At 54.4% G+C, this 23,960-nt stretch overlaps 1 protein-coding gene across 1 annotated transcript; it reads left to right on the top strand.

Moving 5' to 3' along the window:
* Positions 1-2,297: 2,297 nt before the first annotated feature.
* Positions 2,298-23,939, top strand: TTC38 (tetratricopeptide repeat domain 38). The gene is made up of 14 exons (XM_019739226.3): positions 2,298-2,398; positions 3,243-3,320; positions 5,478-5,559; positions 6,949-7,120; positions 8,122-8,295; positions 10,318-10,393; positions 12,141-12,260; positions 14,620-14,679; positions 15,831-15,869; positions 16,933-17,014; positions 18,861-19,026; positions 20,255-20,414; positions 20,651-20,724; positions 22,801-23,939. Exons 1-14 carry the CDS (start codon positions 2,366-2,368, stop codon positions 22,892-22,894), a joined length of 1,410 nt encoding a protein of 469 aa, XP_019594785.2. The 5' UTR covers positions 2,298-2,365; the 3' UTR covers positions 22,895-23,939.
* Positions 23,940-23,960: the final 21 nt, after the last annotated feature.

Below are 23,960 nucleotides of genomic sequence, written 5' to 3'. Positions count from 1 at the left end.
GCGTCTTTTGGAGCAAAAATTAATAGGAGACCCCGTCTTATTTTACTGTAATATAAGACCAGGTCTTATATAATATAATGTAAGACCGGGTCTCATATTAATTTTTGCTCCTAAAGACTCATTAGAGCTGATTGTCCGGCTAGGTCTTATTTTCAGGGAAACACAGTAATGTAACTTTCCCGCCAAACACCACTTAACTGCAGCCAGCATCTTTGTTGTATTTTTATCATTCAATTAAAAGTATTTTTAATTTCCCCTATTTGGGTTTTGACCTGTGAATTAAAAGTGTGTTCTTTAATTTCCAGACATTTGGAGTTTCCATGAAAATCTTATGGTTACTGATTTCTAATTTAATTCTGTAGTGGTTAGAGGATATATTTATTCTGTGTGATTTCTATCCCTTTAAATTCATGGAGACTTGTTTGAAAGCCCATGGTCTGGTCTGTCTGGCTGTATGTTCCACGTGCACTTAGAAATGTGTATTCCACTGTTTGGGGGTAGCGTTCCATAAATGTCAATTAGATCAAGCTGGCTGTAGTTTTTCTTAGAGCTTCTGTATCTTTTCTGAAATTTTGTCTAGTTATTCTATCTAATTGCTGAGAGAGGGTATTAATTTCTCCTACAATGACTGTGGAATTATCTTTCATTTTATAATTCTGTCAGTTTTGGCTTTGTGTATTTTGGGGCTCTATTTGTTAGGTGCATACACATTTGTGGTTATGTCTTCTTGACGAATTGCTCCTTTTATCATTATGAAATGTCTCTGTTTATCTCTGATAATAATCTTTGTTTTGAGGTCTATTTTACCTGACATTAAAATAGCCACACTATATGTCAATTATGTCTCAATAAAACTAGGGGGACAATTAAATAAAATAGCCACACTAGCCTTCTTCTCCTTACTGTCTCTATGTCATATCTTTTTTTTCATTAGTTTACCTTCAACTTATTTATGTCTTCATATTTAAAATGGTCTTTTGTAGGCAATATTTAATAGGGTTTTATTTTTTTATCCTGGGTGCGAAGTGGCATTTCCTTGTGGTTTTGATTTGCATTTCCTTGATGACTAATGATGTTGAGCATCTTTTTAAGTGTCTATTGGCCATTTGTATATTTTAGTCAGAGAAATGTCTAATCACATCTTTTGCTCAAGTTTGAACTGGGCTGTTTGTCATTTGCTGTTGAGTTGTAAGAAGTCTTTATGTATTCTGAATCCTAGACTCTTATGCAATATATGATTTGCAAATATTTCTCCCATTCCAGTTTGTCTTTTCGCTTTCTTGATAATGTCCTTTGATGCAGAAAAGTTGTTAATTTTTATGAAATCCAGTTTTTCTTTTTCTTTGGTTGCTTGTCCTTTTGGTGTCATTGCTAAAAAAAATAACTATTGCGCAATCCAATATCACAAAGATTTAGACCCAGGGTTTTTTTTAAGAGTTTTATAGTTTCATCTCTTACATAAGACAAGTAATATTTTAATGCAATATTTTTGAAAATCAAAATTAATGCAAAAAATTCATGAACAAAATGTCACCATTTTAAATAAGGACAGGATCTGACCCTGCACTTGAACTACTACTTGGCTCCTGCATCCTTGGGGAAGGTGGGAAGAGGTTAGATTAAATTGGGAGAGAGCAGTGGAGGCTAGAGGTTTGTAGCTGCTGGCAGAGCTCAGGTGGAGAAGCTGATACTGCGGTGATACTACCGCCGCAAGTCCTTGAGAGGGAGAGGGGATGGGACGCGGACACCGGTTGGATAACACAGCAGAGCCAGTCGCATGGGATTTGGCCAAAAATGACCTCTATGAATGTGTGCGTGCAGGCGCGCGCGTTCCAGGTGGGACTGCAAAGAGTTTGAAAACGACCGCTGTCCTAGGACTCCCCTGCCTCCCAAGGGGCACTGCAGGCTCCTGCCCAAAAGGGTTCCCAGTAGGGAGGAGGCTCCTGGTGTGTGTGGGGAACGAGAGGAGTTGGGGAGCAAAACCGGGCTGGAGGACGCTGAACGCATCCCTCCGCCGCGCGTTAGGCCCTCCCGCCCCAGGCGATGGGGTAGGCAGGCGCGTACACCCAGGCGCACAGCAAAGCGTGCCCCGCTCCAGGAGGCCGGGTGGCCGGAGCCCCGGAGGCGGAGCCCGCGGACCGCCGCGGGCGGACTGGCCACGGCGCGGCGTTGTCTCTGGGCCCGGTGTTCTCCGGGACCGCCGAGGTGACCTGGCCTCTCGGGAGGGTGGGCCCGAAGCCGACCAGTGAGCGAGCCGGAGGGCGCGCCCGCCCCCGCCCCGCCCCCGCCCCCGCCCCCGCCCCCGCCCCCAACCGGAAGGCCGCGGCGGCGCGGTGAACTGGGACCCCGACACCCAGCGCGTACTATGGCTGCTCCCGTCCCGCTGCGCGACTGCCAGGTATGCGGAGGCCCTGTGCCCAGCGGCCCGTGCCCAGAGACCCCGGGACCTCCAAAAAGGCATGAACCCCGGCCTGGCACAGCAGGGACGCTGGGCGTTAGTGAGGGTCCCCGCCAGGGCCGGGAGCCTGGCTTATTTTGCAGATGAGGGAGGTGCAGTTCAGAGGGGCAGGGGACTTGCCCACAGCCACGCGACACTCAACCCGAGGGGCGGCCGCAGAGCTGGCGGGGAGTGGAGGACGTTTCCCTGCCCTGGGGAGTCGCCGGTCAGTCGGCGCACCCCACGCAGGACGCGGAGGCAGCAGTTATAGTGAACAGTTCTGACAGTCTCGAGATGTTTCCACTGACCTGAAGGTCCGAATAGTCCTATAAAGTGGAGCGATGAAAGGAGTTGCTTCAGGGGTTGACCGTGTACATGCACCTTGCCAACCAGTTGGAAAGACCACTCTCCCCAGCCTGGCACTTGAGCACTAGATCCCTGGTCTGCCCTCGCAGACTTCCCCTCAGCCCGATCAGGGACTCCCACTTACTGAGTGTCTGCTCCCCGGGGAAACTTCACAGTCGGCCCGGATGCATCCTCTAGCCTCATTCACAAAGGGTCTGAGGGAGGACCTTGCCTGAGGACACAGCTAAAGGCCACTGGGATCTGCTTGGGGACCTGTCCCCCTGCGCTCAGCTCTCTCTTGCTCAGCACCATCTATGAAATCTGGGAGTTCGGGGCCGCCCCACATGGCTGATACTCGGCATTCAGAGATCTTCTGTGCTTGGGGGTTGGGGTTCATGTGTGTTTATGTTTGGAGGGCAACGTGGCGTAAGGCACTGATATGCCCTCTCACTGTGTGTAGGCGTGGAAGGATGCTGGGCTCCCGCTCTCAACCCCAAGCAACGAGGCCTGCAAGCTGTTTGATGCCACCCTGACCCAGGTATGCCTGCACAGGGAAGCCGGGCCCCTTCTGTAAAGGTCCGCGGTGAGGTTTCTTAAGTTGGTGAATGCTCTTAATTAGTTTTTCATTTTTAAATTTTGGGTGCATCTCACGAAGTGAAGGGTACTTACACAAGTGTACAGGGATGCCGTCCTCCCACCTAACCAATTGCTTAAATGGACATCCCGACTGACGTTTCATCTGCTCTGCTCTCATGGGGAGTCAAGCTGGGAACAATGGCTGTGAGCAGTGCAGGACTCGAAGTGTTCAGAGCTTTACATCTTTATCAGCACTTCTGATTTCATAAATAATGAAGGCCATCGACCCATTCCTACCAAGTCTCCTGGGAAACTTAGGTAGAGTGAGGCTTCATGGGAACCATTCTTTTTTTGGGGGGGGGATATTGGGGAATAGTGTGTTTTTCCAGGGCCCATCAGCTCCAAGTCATTGTCCTTCAATCTAGTTGTAGAGGGAGCAGCTCAGCTCCAAGTCCAGTTGCCGTTTTCAATCTTTAGTTGCGGGGGGCGCAGCCCACCGTCCCATGCGGGAATTGAACCGGCAATCTTGTTGAGAGCTTGCGCTCTAACCAACTGAGCCATCCGACTGCCCCAGACATTCTTTATAATGCTTTGGTCAAACAAAGCCCCACAGCCAGTGGCTCAGAAGGTGGAGGATACTTTTTAAATTGCATGATGACTTTAGCGGTCTCCTGCGATGGAATCTGTGTCCTCTGTACCCCAGGACTGGGCACATAGAAACATCTCTGCCAGTGCCAGGCATGGCTGAGAGGTCCCCGTAGAGGCGGGAGGTGGGAGGACAGCAGCAGGCTCTTTGTTAGGGATGGTCTGTGAGGGTGCTGAGCCCTGCACAGGGGGCCATGAAGGGGGGGGAAGGGGGGGGTTGGCAGGGAGGGGAGGTGGCCAGCTGAGGGTTGTATGTGGGGCTACTCCTTTCAGGGTGTGAGACCCTGTCCTGGGGCTAATCTGTGAATCTACTGCTCTCAGCTATGGCTGTTCTAGGACCTTCCACCGTATTGCCAGTCATTTCTAACACCAATGAAGGAGCCGACAGTTTTAGGACTAGAGGGTCTCAGAAGTAAGGTCCAACTACTTTGTGTGACAGATGGGGAAGCTGAGGCCCAGAGAGCTGACTTGTGCACAGTGAGCTAGAGGTGGAGTAGAATGTGCCTGGGTCACATACACGGATAGGAAACTAGAGCTGGTCTTTAGCAGGAGCTGTGAGACAGACCGCTGCCTACTGACTCCATCCATGCAGCACAAAGACCAAGGAAGCTTCTAGAAACATGAGGGCCATACAAGACACAACTGGTGAAGTGCGGTTAGCGTGCCAAGGAGCTCCACTGGGTGCATTTGAGCTCTATTTGTGCCCTTCCCACATCTTTTGCCCTCTGGGACCACCTAACTGGTTATACTGCATGTTCCTCAGTGTGGTACCAGCCCACCCACCCCCTGCCTGTGCACAGTCTGTCTTGCGTATCGGCCTCTCTGTGCCATCCTGTGTTAGAGCATGGGTTCTTTGAGTCTCCGCACCAATTCCCCAGGGTCTTGTTAAAATATATGTGCTAATTCTGTGTAGATGTAGGCTGGACATCTGACAGGACACGTTCTCAAATCCAATGCATTATTATGGTCTTAGGATTTTTAAAAATAGGCATTTTTGTTTTGTTTTGTTTTTTAAAAAAGGACTAGAAACAAATACACCAAATTGTTAAAAAGGTGATGAGATGACTTTAAGGGTAAGTTTTTATCTTACAACTTTCAAGGCTCCACCTGACTTTCGATAATGAATGTTTACTGCTGTCCTTTTTCAAAGGAATGAAGAAGAAGTGCCCAATGTCAAGGCCCTTCTCAGGGCTGAAGCAGCTGACGTTGTGGGCAGGCCACCTGTCAGGCAGAGCCATCCTTTAGATGTTTCATTTTTGGAAATGGCAGCCTCACCAGCCCTAGAAAATGTGCTTTGAGTTGTGTGAATTCAGTCTTTTCATCTGAGATCAACCCAGTTATGGTTTCTTTGAGTTAGAGTCCAGAAAACACTCAATATTCTAGAAAGAAACACAAATCCTGATTTAGATACATGCCTTCAGTAACGTGGCGAAAGCCTCCCTGGGACAGCTTGGTCTTACCTTCTGTATTGCAGTATGTGAAATGGACCAATGACAGGAGTCTCGGTGGCATTGAGGGCTGCCTGTCCAAGCTGAAAGCAGCAGACCCGACCTTCGGTGAGTGACGCTGTCCTGGTTGAGGGGCCCCTTGTCACCCGTCAGCCCTACTCTGGTTCCCTGACTGAGGGACTCAGCTGGGTTGGGGAGGACACGCCAGGTGACAGTGACCAGGCTGGCATTTCCATGGAGGGAGGAAGGGAAGATGATGGCCAGTGTTGTGCTTGGAATAACAACTGCTCCCATGGAGATGCCAGGTTCTAGAGAAGGCATCTTTCCAATTTTTTCCCTAATTGTACATCAATTCTGCAAGGAAGACACTGATCCCACTTCTCAGATGCGGACAGTGAGGCTCAGAGAGAGTCAGAAAGGTATCCAAAGCCACCAGCTGGTAGTAGACGAGGTGGGTTCAGACAAGGCTGTCTGAATCCAGAGCCAGACCCGCCCCTGGAATACAGGAGGAGGCTCCTGCAGCCTTTCCGGGGGCTAGGGAAGCCTCACCCAGCGCGCTGGGGCCGGGAGGGCCCCCGCAGTGACCCACGTATACAGCAGACATGGGGAGTTCAGCCCAGTGCATTCCAGAACTGCAGGAGCATGGCCCCAGTGTGGGGTGAGGTCCCTGGCCTGGGAGAAGGGCTAAGGAGGGGAGGGAGGGCGTCAGGGACCTCCCCCTTCCCACTCCATTGTGGCCAGGTCCCTCTGAGGGCAGGGGCACAAAACGGGGAGGAAGAAAGAAGCTGAACCCAGCCTGTGGGGGGAGCCAGGGTCTCTGAGCAGACCCGGGCCCCAGTCAGAAGCAGGGGCCACATAGAGAGTCCCAGCGCTTTGCTTAGTTCCCAGGTCCCCAGCCTGGGCCAACAGCTGAATTCCAAATGCTACTGGACATCCTGCCTCTGTCAGGATGGGGCCTAGAAGCCCAGGTAGGGCCTGGGGACCTGTATACCTGCCAGCAAGCCTGTTACAAGGGCCTCAAGGCCCACCCCCACCCCCACGCTCTCAGTGCGTGAGAGCAGCCAAGATGGAATCGTGGCTTCCGTGCTTCTGGGACCAGCCGCTGACAGCATCTACTGCGTGTCCCCTGGAGGCCCTGTGCTGGTTGCAGTGATAAACCAGCTGATGAGTGCAGCAAGGGGGACGCCGTGAGAGCCCGCAGGCGTTCCCTAAGCAGTGTAGCCGGTGATTAGGTGCTCCAGACATTGGCTTTCACCAGGATGCCCTCGTTAGACAGATGTTTGTCACGTTGCAGGATGCTTTTAGGGTTGCCGCTCCTCCACGTGCATGGTAAGGGCCCAGGCGGAGTTCTGTACTGTTGGTGGGGGACATAGCGCACAGCCTACCCGCTGCCTGGCTTGTCCCTCCTGGGACGTGGGGTGTTTATGTCACACTCGGGGCTGGGCTGGGCTGGGCTGGGCCGTCTGACTCACTAGCTGCTCTCCGACCTCTCACCAGCGATGGGCCACGCCATTTCTAATGGCCTCGTGCTGATTGGCACTGGAAGCTCCGTGAGGCTGGACAAAGAACTGGATCTGGCTGTGAAGAACATGGTGGAGATTTCCAAAACCCAGCCACTGACGCAGCGGGAGAGGCTGCACGTGTCTGCCGTAGAGACCTTCGCCAAGGGGTGAGGGGCCTCCCTGGGCCAGGGCGCTGGCGCCACGAGGCTGTGCTGGGTGGTGCCACAGGTTGCCCAGCGCTCCTGGAAAGGGGTCCTTGGGGTGTCCTGCCTCCCGAGCCCATCTGATTGAAAATCACATCCTGCCTGCTGCCGTGTCCTCAGCTGATGACCAAATGAGGACACAGTTGGCGAGAATTTTCAATACAGCATTCAAAGCCACGTATTTTCTTTCATTAAATATATTGGTTATTATTTTTGTTATAAAAAAATAGGACCACATTACAGAAATGTATAAAAGATAGGAGAAAAAACCCTCCCCCGTACGCTCCATGTCCTGACATGCCCTTGTGAGCCTCTGCTCATAGCCCCCCAGCTTGTCCCCAGCCTCTGCTGTTCCTGCCACTGCCCCCCCTTGGGCATTCCGATCCGGGAGGCTGTCTCTGGGACAGCTTCTGTGTCTGCTCAGGCTGGGGCGACACCCTGCAGAGCTAGGCAACCTGAGCTGTGGTGTGGGGCCTGGGGACTTCCTGCAGCTCGTTCACGGTCTTCGGTAGAATTGTCTTCAGCAGTGTGTTAAACCAGTTTTTTGGCTTTTTGTTTGTTTTTGGTTTTGATTGAATTTGAGAGTAAAGTTTCCCATTGATTTATCAGTTTTCTGAGTCATGAACTAACAGACACTTTTATACAATACAGTTAAGTCCTCAATGTCAGTGATAGGTTCTGTGACTTGAAGCGAAACTACATGCAACAAAACCAGTTTTACTACAGGCTATTGGTATAAATAAGAGGTAACTTCCTGCAGCGTCTCATCAACTTTATAACGAAAAGATGTTGACTGAAATGACATTATTCGAGGACCGTATGTGTGTGTGTGTGTGTGTGTGTGTGTGTGTGTGTTAACCAATTCAGGGCAGAATGTGATGCTGGCAAGAAACAATGCCTTTTCTCCCCCCTGTATGTGTGACTTATGTGTTCAGTGTTGCTGAAGAACTTCTTTGGGCTTCCAGGAACTTTCCCAAAGCCTGTGAACTATGGGAACAGATTCTCCGGGACCACCCGACAGATATGTTGGCCTTGAAATTTTCCCACGATGCCTATTTTTACCTGGGCTACCAGGAGCAGATGCGAGATTCTGTGGCTCGAATTTACCCTTTCTGGACACCTGCCATCCCCCTTAGCAGGTATGTGCCAGTTGGAAATCACATCATTTCTATTCTTAGTCTCTCTCCTCTGCCCTGAAAACATGGCAACACTCCTGGCCTTGCCCTAGGAAGAGTGAGACTGCTGTTGCTATTCTCCCAGCTGTTTAAAGTAGAAAGGCTTCATTTTGTTATTTGATCTCCATCGCATCCTGGGATGAGGTAGGACCATTGTGTGTCAGTCAGCACGTGGGAGTAACAAGCATACTGTAGATCTGATTCTCCAAGGTGTATTACAACAAAGGCTTATTTCACATACATACCACATGTCCATCACAGGACGGCTGAGGCTCTGTGCCCATGCCGTTGTCTCCTTCTGGAATCCCAGCTGATGAAGCAACCACTCTCTGGCTTCACCAGTCACCCCTGAGTGAAAGGGATACCCTGTCATCCCCAAGTCATTGGCCAGAGCTGACCACCCAGCCACAGGAAGCCAGGAAGTGCATTTGTACTGTGTGCTTGGGGGAGAGGGGCCCCTGGAACAGCCCTAGTGGCCACTGCACATGGTCACCTTCATTGCATCTCAATCATAGGATTGTTGTGAAGGTCAAACAGGTTAATAGATTGGAGAGCTGTATTAGTGGGGGTTCTCTAGGGAAAGAACCCATAGGATGTGTATGCCTACATTTATGTTATATGTGTGTGTGTGTATGTATATATATATATATCATACATATATATGTAAATGTCTATATATTTATATTCATATATCGATATATAGCTGAGAGATTAATTTTAAAGAGGTGTCTCAGGCTACTATGGGGACTGGCAGGTCCAAAATCCATAGGACAGGTACAGTCTGAAAAGTCAGGGAGAGTGTCTGTGTCACATCTGTAGACGGATTTCCTTCCTCTTCTGGGGAGGTCAGTCTTTTCTCTTAAACCTCCAACTGATTGGGTGAGGCCCACCCACCTTCTGGAGAATAATCTGCTTTACTCCAAGTCTACTGTTTTAAATGTCAATCACATCTAAAAACTATCTTCACAGAAACATTCAGACAGTGTCTTACCAAATAACTGGGTACCATGGCCCAGCCAAGGTGACACATCAAAAATAACCGTCACAAGAGCCTGACAGTACTTGGCATATCACACGCATTGAATACATGTTTAAATGTTGAGGCTTCAGTGACCCCAGGAAGAGCTCGGTAAATATTTCAAAGCGAAGTCTGGAAGCCAGTGCTCCAGAACTTTGTTCTATGAATAATAAAAGCGAGAGTTTGTTTCTGTGCACCATAGTAAAGATGACATCTGAGTCTCACATAGGAACTCCCTCGCTCTATCTTGTTTTCACATAATCTCACAAAAGCACAGGAAAGAACGCCTCTTTCACATGTGATGGCCCTGGGTGCTCAGGTGCCAGGGGTCACAGATGAGGAATGGAGGTATGTATTCAGTCAGCAAAGTGTCTTAAAGCTTATCCTTGGCTGGTCTGAGTGAGTCGGACAGGCGGGGTTCTAGCCTCCGGCAGCTGGAGTCTGGGGCACAGTGCTGCCGAGCAGAGAGGCCCTTGATTGCCCACGGTCCCCACGGCTTCCTGGGAAGCTCCCTGGGCCGTTCCTCCGGATGGGCATCACCACAGGCAGGAGGGAGAAGACCCTGGTCATCCCCAGTGGTGACGGTATGTTGACGTCTTAGGAGGTGGGGTGTGAATTGCAGAGGGGTCTGCTCTGGAGACAGGGCAGTGGCCAGTGGAGCTTGGCTTCCTGGGCTCACAGCTACACCGCTTCAGTCTCTGCCTCTGTCCTCATGGAGCTGTCTGTCCCTGTGTCCAAATTTCCCTCTCCTTTCTCTTACAAGGCATCGGATGTAGGGTCCGCCCTGTTCTAATATGACCTCATCTGAACTTGATTACATCTGCAGTTACCCTCAGTCTAAATTAGAACATATGTTCAAACGTATCATTTTGGGGGAACGCAATGTAGCCCGCACTGGTTGTTTTGAGGGTTGAATGATCCCAGTCCACTTTTCTTTTTTGTTTAAGATTATTGCTCTCTGTTTTTAGCTATGTGAAAGGCATCTATTCTTTCGGATTGATGGAAACCAATTTCTACGATCAGGCGGAAAAACTTGCCAAAGAGGTGAGTGGGTCCTTCAAGGTGCCAACCCTCAGGGAGAGGTATCAGGTGGGGCAGAGCACTTAGGCCACTGCTCATGGGTGATGCCGGCAAGGCTCCTCACCCTGGCTCCTGTGCCTGGCGTAGTGCTGGTTTTTTCTCTACACCCACTCTAGTCTGCTCAACCCATCTGCATCAAGGTGTTAATCTCCTCATCGGCCTGATGAGGGGCAAGGCTCAGAGAGGCCAAGGCCAGAGCTCACACAAAGCCACACAGCTCAGGGGAGGCCAATTCTCACCAGGCCCCCTGACCGGGCCACCTGGAGGCGCCCACACTCTGACCCCAATGCCAGCACACCACAGGCGATCCTGGGCAAGGCCAGGCTGTGACAGTGACGAGCAGCATGTTAAGAGAGCAGGGTGTGCTGCACCAGACAGGAGTCTGGAGAGAGCCCAAGGTGGTGACGCTTCAGCCATGTGTCTGCAAGCCGAGCCCCAGGGGCGGGAAGAGCAAAGGGCGCTGAGGCTTGGGGCGGAGGTGGTGGGGGCGGGTGCTGGGAGCAAAGGCCGGGCCATAGGCAGGGCCCGATCTGCTGTGCCTTGTAGACCCGGAAGGAAGTTTGGACTTTGTCCCAGGAAAGCTTAGGAGGAAGCTGGTCAGGAACCCCTCAGAGCAGGTGGGGCCTTAACCCCCCCGGGGCGGTGAGCACACCTCGTGGGTCCCTTCTCTGGGCTCCAGCACCCCAGTCTGCTCAGCTGTGCTCCTGCTGTCTGCGGAAGTGTCCTGGTCCTGCTGGGCTCTGCCACTCGTGCCACCGCCCTTATAGTGTCCCCACAGGGGCTGGGCTGGGCCCATGCGAGCAGGGGACAGGAGCATAGATGCAGGGCGGCAGGACTTGCTGGGGATGACCTGTCAGTGGAAAGCCGGCAACAGGTGCCAGGCCAAGGGCACAGGTGCCCGGGCCTTCGTGACTCCGTCTCTGTGAAAGGCGTGGGGGACTGAGGCAGCAGGGCAGGAGACCTGGGCTCGTGTGGATCGTCCACAGGACCACTTTGAGCTTCAGCTTACGGCTTCATGCCTGGCGCTTAGTAGGCGCTCAGTAAACATAAGCTGAACACGCAAGTGAAAGAACAATGGCTCTGTGTGGTGAAGGTCACAACCCTTGTTTCCTGCCTGCCCTGCTGGTCATTGTGAGGCTCACCGGTCATGTGAGTGGCTATTCATAGTAACAACGTCTGAACAAGCCCAGGAAGCCATCTTTGTGGTCATCACATGTGTGTTGGCCGCTGAGAGCCCTGGAGCACTTGGCAGTCTCCACAGTGTTGGCACATAGTGTCCACTTCATCTCCATGGCAGCCCGAGAGGAAGGCAGCGTTACTTCTCACCAGGGGCAAAACAGGCCCAGAGAGGCTGGTTGGCGTTTTGCAGGTGACTCAGCTGTATGCAGGAGGCTGTGGGTCCAGGACATGAGCCCTGGCTTTGGAAAGACCCCGTCGTGTGGTCCTGGGCAAGTCGCTGACCCTCCCTCCTCCAACTCGGTTTCCTCCTCCGTGAAAGGGGCAGTGATACCCTGGTGGGCAGCATCCTGCAGGTGGTCAGGGGCTGGGCTTTGGGGTCGCTACTGTTTTGAGGCAGAGCCCAGTCACGCTGGCCCAGCCCCGACACGCGGCCGTCCAGCTCAGGCCCCTTGTGCATAACTTGGAGACGCCTGTTGCCTGGCAACCTCACTAATGCACGTTATCTGGACTCGTTTCCACGCCACCCCATCAGGCTTTATTGGTTAACCCGACGGATGCGTGGTCAGTGCACACCATTGCCCACATTCACGAGATGAAAGCGGAGATCAGGGACGGCCTGGAATTCATGCAGCGCTCGGAAACCCACTGGAAGGTATGGCTCTTGTCCATGGGTCACCTGCCTGGAAAATTCCATCCATCCCCTCGAGTTAAGCCGAGGCTTTCTGGACAGAAGTTATAGGGTGCAGCTTCGTTCTGGGGAAACTCCTGTTCTGGGAGGTGTTTCTGTCAAGCCACAGTGTCCCCAGGGGGCCACACACCTCCCAACACCTGCCAGTGTTTTGCAGGTGATTCTAGGGTTGGTCTTGGCCTGAAGCATTTGATGCAAAAGGGATAGATCAGAAAATTACCAGGGAGACTAGCGGATGGCTCGGGTGAGAACCATAAGGGCCCTGAGCTGCCCCTGCTGCCACCACTGGCCGGTGGGCTCAGCATGGAACCCAAAGAGTGCGTTCAGGGAGCCGATGGGGGTGATGACAGTGTGTGTCTGCAGGCTGCCATGTGGGGGTCGGGGCTCTCGTGGGGCCGGGATGCTGGACCTCACTGCTCCCACTCCTGGCGCCCCAAGCTGTGGTGGCCCCCGCCCCCCATGCTCCTCTTGTCCTGGGCTTGCCTCTGGCACACAGCCTGGCCACCTGTCCAGGTGTGGTCTGCTGCCCTGCCCTTCTCTGTGCCGTGGTGGGTTTCCCAGGAGAGCAAATCTCTGCCAGGGCCTGGACTGAGCAGCGGATGGTCAGTAACTGAGCAAACCAAGGAGAGACCAGGATCTGGGCAGGAGCAGGAGACTGACTTAGTCACCTTGTCCCTCAGCAGCTCCCTGGCCTAGGACCTGCCACTGAGAAATGCAGATGGTCCCTGACTGACGATGGTTCAACTTATGATGGGGCGAAGTGATACACGTAATAAATTACACAAGATAGTCAACATTTTATTATAAAACAGGCTTGTGTTAGATGATTCTACGCAACTACAGACTAACATAAGTGTCTGAGCACGTTTACGGCGGACTAGGCGAGGAGGTTCTTCAGTAGGTTAGGTGTCTTAAATGCATTTCGACGTACGCTATTTTCAACTGGGGTGTAACCCCATTGTCAGTGAAAGAGCATCTGTCAGTTACAAGAAGGCAGATTCCTGGCTTCTTCAGGAGGGGTGTCAGGTGGAGCAGGCAAACAGGTGTGAGACAGCCCCATGCAGTTACACTCAGACCTTCCCAAGGGTCCCCAAGCCCTGCGGATGGGAGAGCCTGGGGAGCTCAGGGAGGGGCGCTGCCTTGGGCTCCCCCAAGCAGATACTGCTAGTTGCTGTGGGAGCACTGAGTCTGGGCGGAGGGAGCAGCGTGTGGCCGCATCTTCCCAGCAGAGGCCAGGGCCTTGTGCAGGCAGAGCCGAGGGAGGCAGGAGAGGCCTGGCCGGGATCTTCCAGCTCATTCCATTTGCATCCCTCCCCCAGACTCTGATTTTGCTAACCCTGGGTGTTGGAGGCCTGGTTCTACCCTGGGGCAACAATGCGATGCCTCTGAGTCTTGGTTTCCCCAGCTGTATACCTGCTATTGTGACAACTATGAAGCCCTTGGCCCCAAACAACGTCAAACGAGGCAGCGCAGCCTGGCTGGGATCAGTCCCAATGGGTCTTGTCACCTGATACCTGCGTCTGTCCTCCACTGTGACTTCTGACAGCCTCTGGTCAGGCAGGACAGCCCTGGGGTGGATGGTGTGACCTGGGGCTCCCTTTCCTCCTCCTACACCTTCACCAGGCGTTTGGCTGTCGGCATGGAGCTTTATCAAAGCTCCAGTCTGCCCCAAGCTGTGCCCTGCCCTGGGGACCCCCCTGGAAGTCCAACCCAGACGTCCCCGTCCTGAAAGGGCCTGGTCAAGTGGAATGAGCAACCTCCCAGCAGCACACGAGCCACACCACGACAGAGCACTGGCGGGCAGGTAGAAACCCAGAGGAGGCATCCAGCCCAATCGGGCCTGTCAGGGAAGTGGTTAGGGAAGGCTTCCTGGAGAAGGCAACCTCTGAGCTGAGTAATGAAGGATGAGTAGAAGTTTGCCAGATGAAGGATGGACACATGGCAGGTACCCCAGCCAAGGACCAACTTGAGCAAAGGCACCAAGGCCCATGATGGCTTGTGAGCGAGAGGGGAGCCAGGCTTGAGTAGCTGAATGACCTCCTCTGCATGGACTCTGGTTCTCCCGCTGTCTATCTCGGGGGCTGACAAGTTGCCAGCCTCCCCTAGCCTCAGTTTCCTCAGTAAATTCAGGCATGTACACACCGTCCCTCAGAGCTGAAGGAGGTGACATGGAAACACCTGGCACAGACCAGCCTCAGAGTGGGCAGGGAAATGTTTCCCACACTGACAGGTGTGAGGTTCTGCATGGGCACGAAACAACATCCGTTCTTTTTTTCCCCGCAGTCTGTCAGAGTTTTCTCTAATTCTCTCATTCTTTCCCCAGGACTCTGATATGCTTGCTTGTCATAATTATTGGCACTGGGCTTTGTATCTGATTGAAAAGGTAAGATGACCACTGTCTTATCCTAAAAACATGTCCAGAGAAATACTTTTCTACCCTTCGCTCTACTTTCTATTCTGTGGAGTAGTATTTTGTGTTTGCACATTTAAATGGTGTCCTCATACAAGAGAGCATTAGTGTTTCACTTAGCTTTTCAGGCTTAAACTACTTTACATATTTTCCACTGTCTGGACTTGGAAATCACGTATATTGTGTGCGATTGGTGGAGACAATTGAGACCCAGTGTGTCTTTGCTGCCAGAGTGAATTGTTAAGCCCCCGCCTCACAGATTTTTACCTGTAGAAGCCATGAGACCCTCCGAACGCTCTTTCCCAGGGGAGCAAGGTATAGGGAATACCCTGGTCCCCAATGATTCAGCCACTGGGTCCCATTTATAAGGGTGCTCCTGGCAGTGCTGTTATCATACAGAAAACCTAGAAGCTCCCTAAATGTCCAAAGAGAAATGCTTGGAAGAGGAGGACCCTGTGATGACATGAGAATACAGTGGTACCTCGGTTTTCGAACGTCTCTGTTGATGAACATTTCGGTTTACGAACACTGTACATTTTATATATCTATGGTATCATTTGATGGTAAAATTCATGCTAAATTTGCAGTTTTAGGGGTTGATTCTAAAGGTCTGGGATGGATTAATCCATTTTGCATTACTTTTTATGGGGAAAACGTGCCTCAGTTTTCAATCGTTTCAGAACTCGAATGGTCTTCCGGAACGGATTACGTTAGAAAACTGAGGTACCACTGTACACTGATACAATGTCTAGAAGAAAGCAGTGAACCCAACCGAATGTACAGTAAGGGAAATAGAGAAGAAAAGACTAGAAGTAGAAGAAACACAGGAAAGAGCTCGTAGCGTTGGACAAATACTTCATAGGAGAAGTAAAGCTTTGAAGCTTTGATAAGCTGTCCCCGTGGTGGCACACGCTGCTTCCGTGTCTTGTACATGGGGGGGGGGGGCGGGGGAGGTGCTCAGGGCAGAGTGGGCTCCACAGCTCCCATTTCTGGGTCGGCACCCCCGCACTGCCCATTCCCCTCTGTAACGTGCTGGGGGCCTCGGAGCCCCCATTTTTGGTTCATTTCTCAGTATTAGATCTCACCTTCTCCAGGTATTAATCGTGGGCACTTCATTTTTGCAGGGTGACTATGAGGCTGCCCTGACCATTTACGATGAGCACGTAAGTCCACGTTTGCATTCAACTCAGCTTCCTGGGGCGGTTTGGCTTTTAGTCTCGGACAGAACTCTGAGCCCATCAGTGTCGTCCCAGCCAAAAACATCAGCTGGAGGGGGAACACACTGCTTGTGTAAGACCTCGTGGGGTGAATGTTTGCCAGAGTGGTGGTGTACACAGAATGGAGTGAGGACATTCAGGGTTCTGTTCACCCCGTGGGCGTGGGTGGAATTATGCGTCCACGTTGTAGATCTCACACTTTTCTCCATTTTCTGGAGATCATCCATCTTCCCATAGGAACTTTTCATTGTAGTAAAAGATACATAACAAAAAATTGACCATTTTTAGGTGTATACTTCTGTGGCCTTACACACACTCGTGTTGCTGTGCAGCCATCCCCACCAGCCATCTAAGAACTTTTTCAGCTTCGCCAACAAAAGCTCTGTACCCACCAAATACTAACACTCCCACCCGCTAGATATGCTTTTAAGAGAAAAAAAAAAAGCTTAATCAGAGCTCCCGGGGACCCCAGGGTGGACTTAATGACAGAAGCCTGGGGTCACAAAAATGTTTGTGATTTGGAGACCTAAACACCCGAAAAGGACACGCAGCGATGTTTTCTTGCGGTCGTCCTTTTGAGCTGTTAGGATTTTGAGGTGTGAGGTGTAGACCAGCTAACAATCTAGAACCATGAACAGGAGAGACAGGTCTCCTGTGAGTGTGCTGCAAGCCTGGGGGGTGGGAGGTGACAGGTGCCAGGGCCAAATGTACACTCCCCCAGGTAAGCTCTTTCTTCAGGTTTACACCCGGAGTCGTCTGAGCCTATGGCCCCAATAGTTGAGGCGGAGGGGACAATGGTAGTGACTTTTGCTGGCGGCAGGCCGGCTGTGTGCAGGCCCGCTGTGTGCAGGCCCACTATGTGCAGGCCCGCTGTGTGCAGGCTGGCTTTGTGCAGGCCCACTATGTGCAGGCCAGCTGTGTGCAGGCCCACTATGTGCAGGCCGGCTGTGTGCAGGCCCCACGCGTGACCCAGACAGGCCCCCTCAGGCCCCACCTTCCTGTTTTCCAGATTCTCCCCAGCTTGCGGGCCAGCGGTGCCATGCTGGATGTGGTGGACAGTTGCTCCATGCTCTACCGACTGCAGATGGAAGGTAGCCAGCCCTCTGCTGTCCCCTTGGCTCCTGTCCCCTGTCCCCTCCCACACAATGAGGGGTTGGTACCATGGCCTGGGCCTAGGGCTGGGCAGGAACTCATTAGCGAGGCCCTCCGGGTCCCGCTGCAGGACGTGGGACGGTGTACCCAGCTGCAGCCCTGAGTGCCAGCTCTGTGGCTGCCTTCCAGCCGGCCTGAAGGCTGCCACTGCCCTTTCTTCCAGTTCCCACCACCTCTTGGTGTGCACGCCTCAGTCTCCATGCCCATGGTGGCACTTGCCGTTCCCACAGTCTGCCCACCAGGCTGCGGGGCACAGGTGGCACCTAGCCCCCTGTCTCTGGATGCTGCCTCCTTTTCTAGAACAAGGCGGGGGAGAGTTTCTCAACTCCCTGGGATTTCAGAGAGGTTTCTCAACATCGTCACGCCGTGCTCTGCAGGTAGCCAGCTCTGGGGGCTGTGGAGGGCTTCCAGCCAACTGCTGGTGTGCTGGTTGGTTCTCCCCCAGGCTCAGCAGAGCTAAACCTGTACCACTCTAGGCCCTGGGTCAGCAGGACAATGTGGGGGTGAGGCCTGGGCAGGGCGAGCCGTTTCCAGAGGGTTCCTGGAAGGCATCCTAGTAGAAGTGACATGTGAACCATGGGAGGTGCTCAGGGGTTTGCTGGGCAGAGCTGGAAAAGAATGTTGCGTGCAGAGACCCTGTTATGGGGACAGGTGACCGGAGGGTAGAGTCCGTGTGGTCAGACGGAGCACAGGAGGCTGCAAGGTGGGGGGAGCCAGGAGCCCACGGGAAGAGCAGGTTGAGGAGTCTGGATTTTATCCGGGTCCTCGAGGAGCCTGCGAGAGCAGGGAAGGGCAGGCTCGGACCTGCCTCTGAGAAAGGTCCTCTGAGCGTGGGGCCTGAGCCAGGGCGGCTGAGGCTGGAGGAACAGTAAGGCCAAGGGGATGGTGAGGGGGCCGGAGGTCAGCAAGGAGGCTGAGAGAAGAGCAAGGAAGTCAGGTACCCTGAAGGAGCCCTGGGGACCCGGGAGGGGGCCAAGGGATCGGGGAGGAGGCGGGGGTCCGTGAGGAAGCTGCTGCACTTTCTAGGCTGGCTCCTGGACGTCCAGGTGGCAAGACAGGGACACTGAAACCTGGGCTGGCAGTAGGCCTGTCTGTTGACCAGCCCGAACTGCCCTGAACTGGTAGGCGCTGGAGGGAGGGCAACTCAGAGGCTGGGAAGTGAGGTGGGGGTGCCAGGGGCAGGTGGAGGAAAGAGAAAGGCCACTCACTCCCTCACTATACAGATTGGAGACTCAAGAGCCATGTCCATTGCTGACTGGCTAAGAAATGAGGGTCCAGGGCAACACCTGTGGTTATAGAGGTGCCCACGGGAGAAGTAGGGAGAATCCAGTCACTTCCAGGAATTGGGAAGATGAGGTGGGAGGTGGTGTTGGAGAGTGGAGCAAAAGTGGGGACTGTCTAGAGTTGAGAAATCTAGACACAAAGATAGAAGGAGGCCATTTACTAATTTGGCAGATTTTTATCAAGCCCCTATTAATGTATCAGGTGCCGTACCAATAATGACACTGGAAGAATTTAAAAAGTGGTTTTGGGGTTTGTCAAGGGGCCAGAGACTTCGCTTAATACCCTTCAAGTTTTTTTAAATTTGCTTTCTACTTTATGCATCTTCCTTTTATAAGGAAACAAAATTAACATAAACTTGGCCCAAAGGCCTCAGCCCGGAGCCAGACACTGCTTGCCAGCGCTGCTCACCTGCCCGGCCTTCTTGCCTGGAAAGGATCACCAGCGCCTCCCTGCACTCAGGAGCCTCACGCCAGGCCTGTGGTGTCCTTCCCATGTCCTTAGGGGTGTCTGTAGGTGAGCGGTGGCTGGATGTCCTGCCCGTGACCCAGAAGCACAGCCGCGACCACATCCTGCTGTTCAACGACGTGCACTTCCTGATGGCCTCCCTGGGAGCGCGGGACTCCGGAACCACACAGGAGCTGCTGACCACCCTGCAGGAGGCCAGCGAGTATGCCGCGGGGTCAGGCCCCTGGGAGCCCCTGGTGCCCGCACGGCTGGGGTTGGGGCCCCGTGGGGGGGCACAGCCTGGGGAACGGCCACGGAGGGCTGCTCGCAGATGTGTGCCCCCAGGTGTGCGCTCCCTGGGTGGGCGTACCCTGCAAGGAAGCCGTGGTTTCCCCCAGGACACACAGCTACCTCTCCATCCCCAAGGTGGGTGTGAGAGCCTCAGTGTCACGTGGGCAGCTCCCACGGAGACACAGTGGGGTCCTGAAACCAGAGAGACCTGCTGCTGACAGCATCTCAGATCCTGGATAAGCACTTCTCTGCTCTGAGGCTCAGTTTCCTCGTGTGCAAATCGGGGGCACTGCCTGCTGAGGCAAGCTGGGAGGAGAGTGACGTGCGGTGACCCGCCTCCCTGGCGTGCTTCCTGGCACTGGTGGGAGCCATTTCCTATCATAGTGAGGCCAGACGGACCCCGGGGGTGGGGTCCTCCGCAGCCCATGTCCACCGGAGAGGCAGCCACCTGCTTCTGCCTGAAGGGCTAGAGCTGTGGGAGCCGTGACCCTTGCAGTTGGTCCTGGGGTCTGGTGACCATTGCCACAGCTCGAGCTGGGCACCACCACTGCTGCTTGACCTGCCCTTCCTCACGGGCAAGGTGTGCAGTGTTAGAGAGCTACCGTTTCACCATAGGGAAGGGCCAAGGAGTCAAGAAGCACTGAGTATTTGATCCTTGCTTTTAAGATAGGCTTGGAGTTGGCTGCTCCCTCTGGGCCTCCAGTGCTCATGGCCCACATCAGCCGGAACCTGAGGCCAGTGGGGAGACACGGGCTACCACAGCCATTCGCTCCCAGTGTTGGTGCCAACTCCAGTGCCAGGCTGTTACCTATTTTGCCTGTAATCCTCCTGACAGCCTGCGACTGTCACTCCCACTTTACAGATGAGCAAACTGAGGCCAGAAGTGGGTGTCCAGCGCAAGGCCAGGTCCCCAGTAAACTTGAGATCTGTCCAGTTGAACTGAGTTTACAGCCCTGTTCTCCCCCCTCTCCGGCTGCTTCTCTTCTGTCAGCTCACCTGATCAAGGTGCCTACTGTGTGCTGCACACAGTGCCAGACGCCAGGCCGAGAACGTGACAGCCCTTCCCTCAGCAGCCTGAGCCAGGCAGGGAGACAGGTGTGCAGTGATGGGGCAGCACCGGCGCCCTGCAGGCTGCTGAGGGCACCTTCTCGGGCTGGCAGGTCCCCGGAGGAGAACTGTCAGCACCTCCTGGCCCGTGACGTGGGGCTGCCCCTGTGCCAGGCCCTGGTGGAGGCCGAGAATGGGAACCCCGACCGCGTTGTGGAACTGCTCCTGCCCATCCGCTACCGGGTCGTCCAGATCGGAGGCAGCAATGCCCAGGTGAGCCTCTGGCCTCGAGCCGTGCTTGGAGCCGGAGCACGCGGGCTGCGTCCAGGCGTCCCCCTGCCCGGCAGCCCCAGCCTCGCCGCGGTATTGTGCCCCCAGCGTGGGGGTGTCCTTGCCTTTCACACCCCCAGTAAGTGTGTCACTGAGAACAGGCTGGCCCGCAGTGGGGTGGGGGTCCCCATCCCTCATCCCACATCACAGGAGCCTAACTTGCCCAGTTGACCTTTCAGAGAGACGTCTTCAACCAGTTACTGATTCACGCGGCCTTAAACTGCACGTCCGGCATCCACAAGAACGTGGCCCGGTGAGTTCCTCGCGCACGTCTCAAACCTGGGCTCGGGGCGTTTTCCGGGCATAGCTGCCTCTCTCACATGGGAGTCTCCCCGTGGGCTTCCCGCGTGCCCAGAGGCTCCGCTCCTACCTCCCTTGGCCAGAGGTGGTTCCCGCCTTTGAGGCTGTGAAGATGAAGGTTACAGGCGTGCTTAACTCTGCCAAAGGAGACCAGCCACCCCCCACCCCGAGGCCCCCTCCCCAGCCCACTCCCCATTGTCGCCATGCTGAGCTAGTTACCCAGACACGCCCTGCTCTCTCAGGCCCATGGTCTGTGCACGTGCTGTGCCCTCTGCCTTGAATACGCTCTCCTTTTTCGCTTGGTTGACGTCTACTGGTCCTTCAGGCCTCAGCTCACGTTCCCCTGCCTGACTCTGCTGGGTGCTGGGGGGGTGGTGAGCAGGCAGACCCAGGCCCTGGCTGCAGAGCTTACCTCTTACGTGGTAACTGACAAATACCCGTAAAACTGCCGTGAGGGCGGGGCTTATTGCTCCGAGACGCTGTCAGGGAGGCACTGAGCAGGCAGGTGCTCCACGGAAGCAACTGCTGAGGGGAGGCCTGAAACCAAGCCAATTTAACGAGGCCAGGGGTGTTCTGCTTAGCAGGAGGGGCTGGAGGGGTATGGCTGGGGGGTTGAGGGTATCAGGGTGGGGGCGCCCCAAGAAGAAAGCGCTGAGAAGCCCAGCCATTGTCTGCAGCCTTGGTGCTCCCACACCCGGCTCACCTTGCCCCACATGGGGTGGCCGAATTCTTTGCTGGCTTCTGCACCCGCCCTGTGCCCGCTCCTTGCCCAAGTCCCTGTGCCTGCTGGAACTCCATGGGGAAGAGGGAAGAGAGGACCTGCTGGGTACACGGTGGGCAGGATAGCTGTCAGGAGACCCAGCGAAGCTGCAGGCCCTTGACCGGGCCTTGAGTTCAGGTGCAAAGCGCCAGGGTGTAAGCGCAGGCTCGGGCGGCCCGTGGTAGGGGAGACCCAGCTGCCCCGACAGCATTTCCAAACCCAGCCACACAGGTGTTCATGGCGCTGATGAAACAGGTGTGGACGCACTGGAATTGGTTCAACTCAGAGTGTCTTGGACACATGCCCACGTTCTTCACCCATCCACGGTCATATGTAAAAGCCACATGCATTTCTTTAGTGGTGGAGCCCCTTAGAGAGCTCCAGGCCCTGGCGTGGGTGAGACTGGTGCCTCTGGTGGCAGCTGGGCGGGAAGGCGGAGCTGTTAGGGCTGAGAGGAGGGCTGAGGGCCTCAGCAGGGGAGCTGGGGCGGGGTAGGGGGTGGGGGCACCCCACAGAAGGGCCTCTGCCCCTGGGAGTGCTGGGGGCAAACAGGTCCCATGGGCAGCCTGGAGCAGACGCTGACCGTGGAAGGGGAGCCCGCTGTATCAGGGTGACAAATGCGCCCCCTCCAAGGGCCCCCGGTCATCATCACGTAACACCTGTGGGGCCGGCTGTCAGCTCAGCTCCCATCCCCTCGAAGTTGGGAAACGCTCAGCCCCTGTCCTGGCGCCCTCACCCTGAGTGCCAGGCCCAGCCCGTCAACCCCACCCTCACCCACAGAATCACTGTTGTCAGTTGACATCTTCCCCTTAAACGGTTCCGATGCTTGCTTTCTGTAAATTGGGGGTTTTCTGCCCCCTTTTCTTCTGCCACTCACTTTTCTCAGTCTCCACTGTGGTTCCCACACCCGCCCCCACAGATGCGCTCTCCTCTCTTGTCCATGAGTTCCTGAGCAGACAAGGCCACAGGGACGTGCTTACCCGGGAATTTGAGTCACTGGACGTGTCACGGGGACAATGTGAAAACCCTGATCCTCACACCTCCCCTTGCCCAGCACACACCTTGTCTTTGGGCCCCGCCAGTTCAGGCCTCCTGCCTCCCGGCCTCTATCCACCCTGTCCCCTCTGCCATGGTGCTTTTCCCTCTCCAGCAACCTGGGAAGAGGAGTGCGTCCTGCACACCCCCAGCCCAAGCTGCCTGTGTCCTACTATCGGCCCCCACATCTTTCCAGCAGGTTCCACCACAGACTGTATGTATCTGTTTCTGCAGGAGCCTCCTGATGGAGCGGGACGCCTTGAAGCCCAACTCGCCCCTGACTGAGCGGCTCATCCGAAAGGCAGCCGCTGTCCACCTCCTGCAGTGAGCTGGGCCTGCCTCCTCCCCGCCCTCAGATGCAGAGGCTTAGGAGACACGCCTGTTTGTTAGGCCTGTTAGGGGTCTGCGCAAAGCCGGTACCAGCAGCGTTCCAGGAAGAGGGGACACAAACCAATCGTAAATGTGATTCAGAATCTTCTAATCCTTGTTAAGAGCCAAGGGGCAGGTCTACACAGTCAGAGGCAATGTGGGTGCTGCTGTCACCTCTGCCTCGCAAATTGTATTTTCCCAGGGGACTCTTACCCTGGTCTTTCAAGGCTTGGGAGCAGGGATGGGGTGGGGGTGGCTCAGCTGGGGGAGGAGAGTCTTCACTGCCGCTGGGGGCTCCACCCACGCCAGGCTGCCCCTGAGGGAAAGCCATTCTTCTGATCCTATTCTAGACAGGTTCTGTTGTCCTTTTTGGGGTGAGGATATGGAGGGGGGCAGTGACTTGCCCAGGGTCACAGTTAGTGGAAGCCCTGCTGAGATTCTCTTCACGCCCCTGTCCTTCCTGGGACAGGGGACCCCATCTCTCAGCCTGTGGCCTCAGCCCCAGCTGCTGCACCCAGACCCTCCTCACAGAAGCATAAGCCCATGGTGTCTGGAGAGAAGTCAGCCAGCTTTGGGGCCGTGGGTGGCACTGACCGGGCTTCATTCTAAATTGCACATTGTAAAGGGGCCTCGGTACATGGTTCCCTTTGTCAACTGTGACGTGAATCACAGATGCAGCGCACTGAGCTGGAACACTTTCTGGGGGGTGAGGGTTGAGGTCAGGGGTTGCCCTGTTGTGGCAAAAACCAAAGCACTGTGACATGTGACTTCAACAAGATCTGAGCCAGTTTTGTAAGTGCTGCCTCGGCTCCTGCTTCCCCACGTCCCTCCTGAGCAAGCCACTCGGTGCTGCGTGAGGGGGATCCCAGCCCACAGCTGTTTCTCAGGTGCCTTCGGTGGGAACTGAAGTTAGGGAGGAACTCACCAGGGCAGGGACACGCAGGTCTCCTGGGAGGCAGCGAGGGCTCTAAATTCCTGGGGTTAAAATAAAGTCGTTAACTGGCTCCTTTGGCTGGTGCTGAGCA

The sequence above is a fragment of the Rhinolophus sinicus genome, chromosome 1, assembly GCF_057876585.1.
Source record: "Rhinolophus sinicus isolate RSI-liver-muscle chromosome 1, RSI-T2T, whole genome shotgun sequence".
NCBI lineage: Eukaryota > Metazoa > Chordata > Mammalia > Chiroptera > Rhinolophidae > Rhinolophus > Rhinolophus sinicus.
The sequence above is the reverse complement of the archived record's forward strand: the minus strand, read 5'-3'. Positions and strand labels throughout refer to the sequence as shown.

What these genes read in the sequence shown, in the direction of transcription:
- TTC38 (XM_019739226.3), top strand. Translation starts at nt 2,366, where the DNA reads ATGGCTGCTCCCGTCCCGCTGCGCGACTGCCAG. An exon ending in GTAGAGACCTTCGCCAAGGG is followed by an intron (nt 7,121 to 8,121) that starts GTGAGGGGCCTC and finishes TTGGGCTTCCAG; the next exon opens with GAACTTTCCCAAAGCCTGTG. An exon ending in ATCCACAAGAACGTGGCCCG is followed by an intron (nt 20,725 to 22,800) that starts GTGAGTTCCTCG and finishes CTGTTTCTGCAG; the next exon opens with GAGCCTCCTGATGGAGCGGG.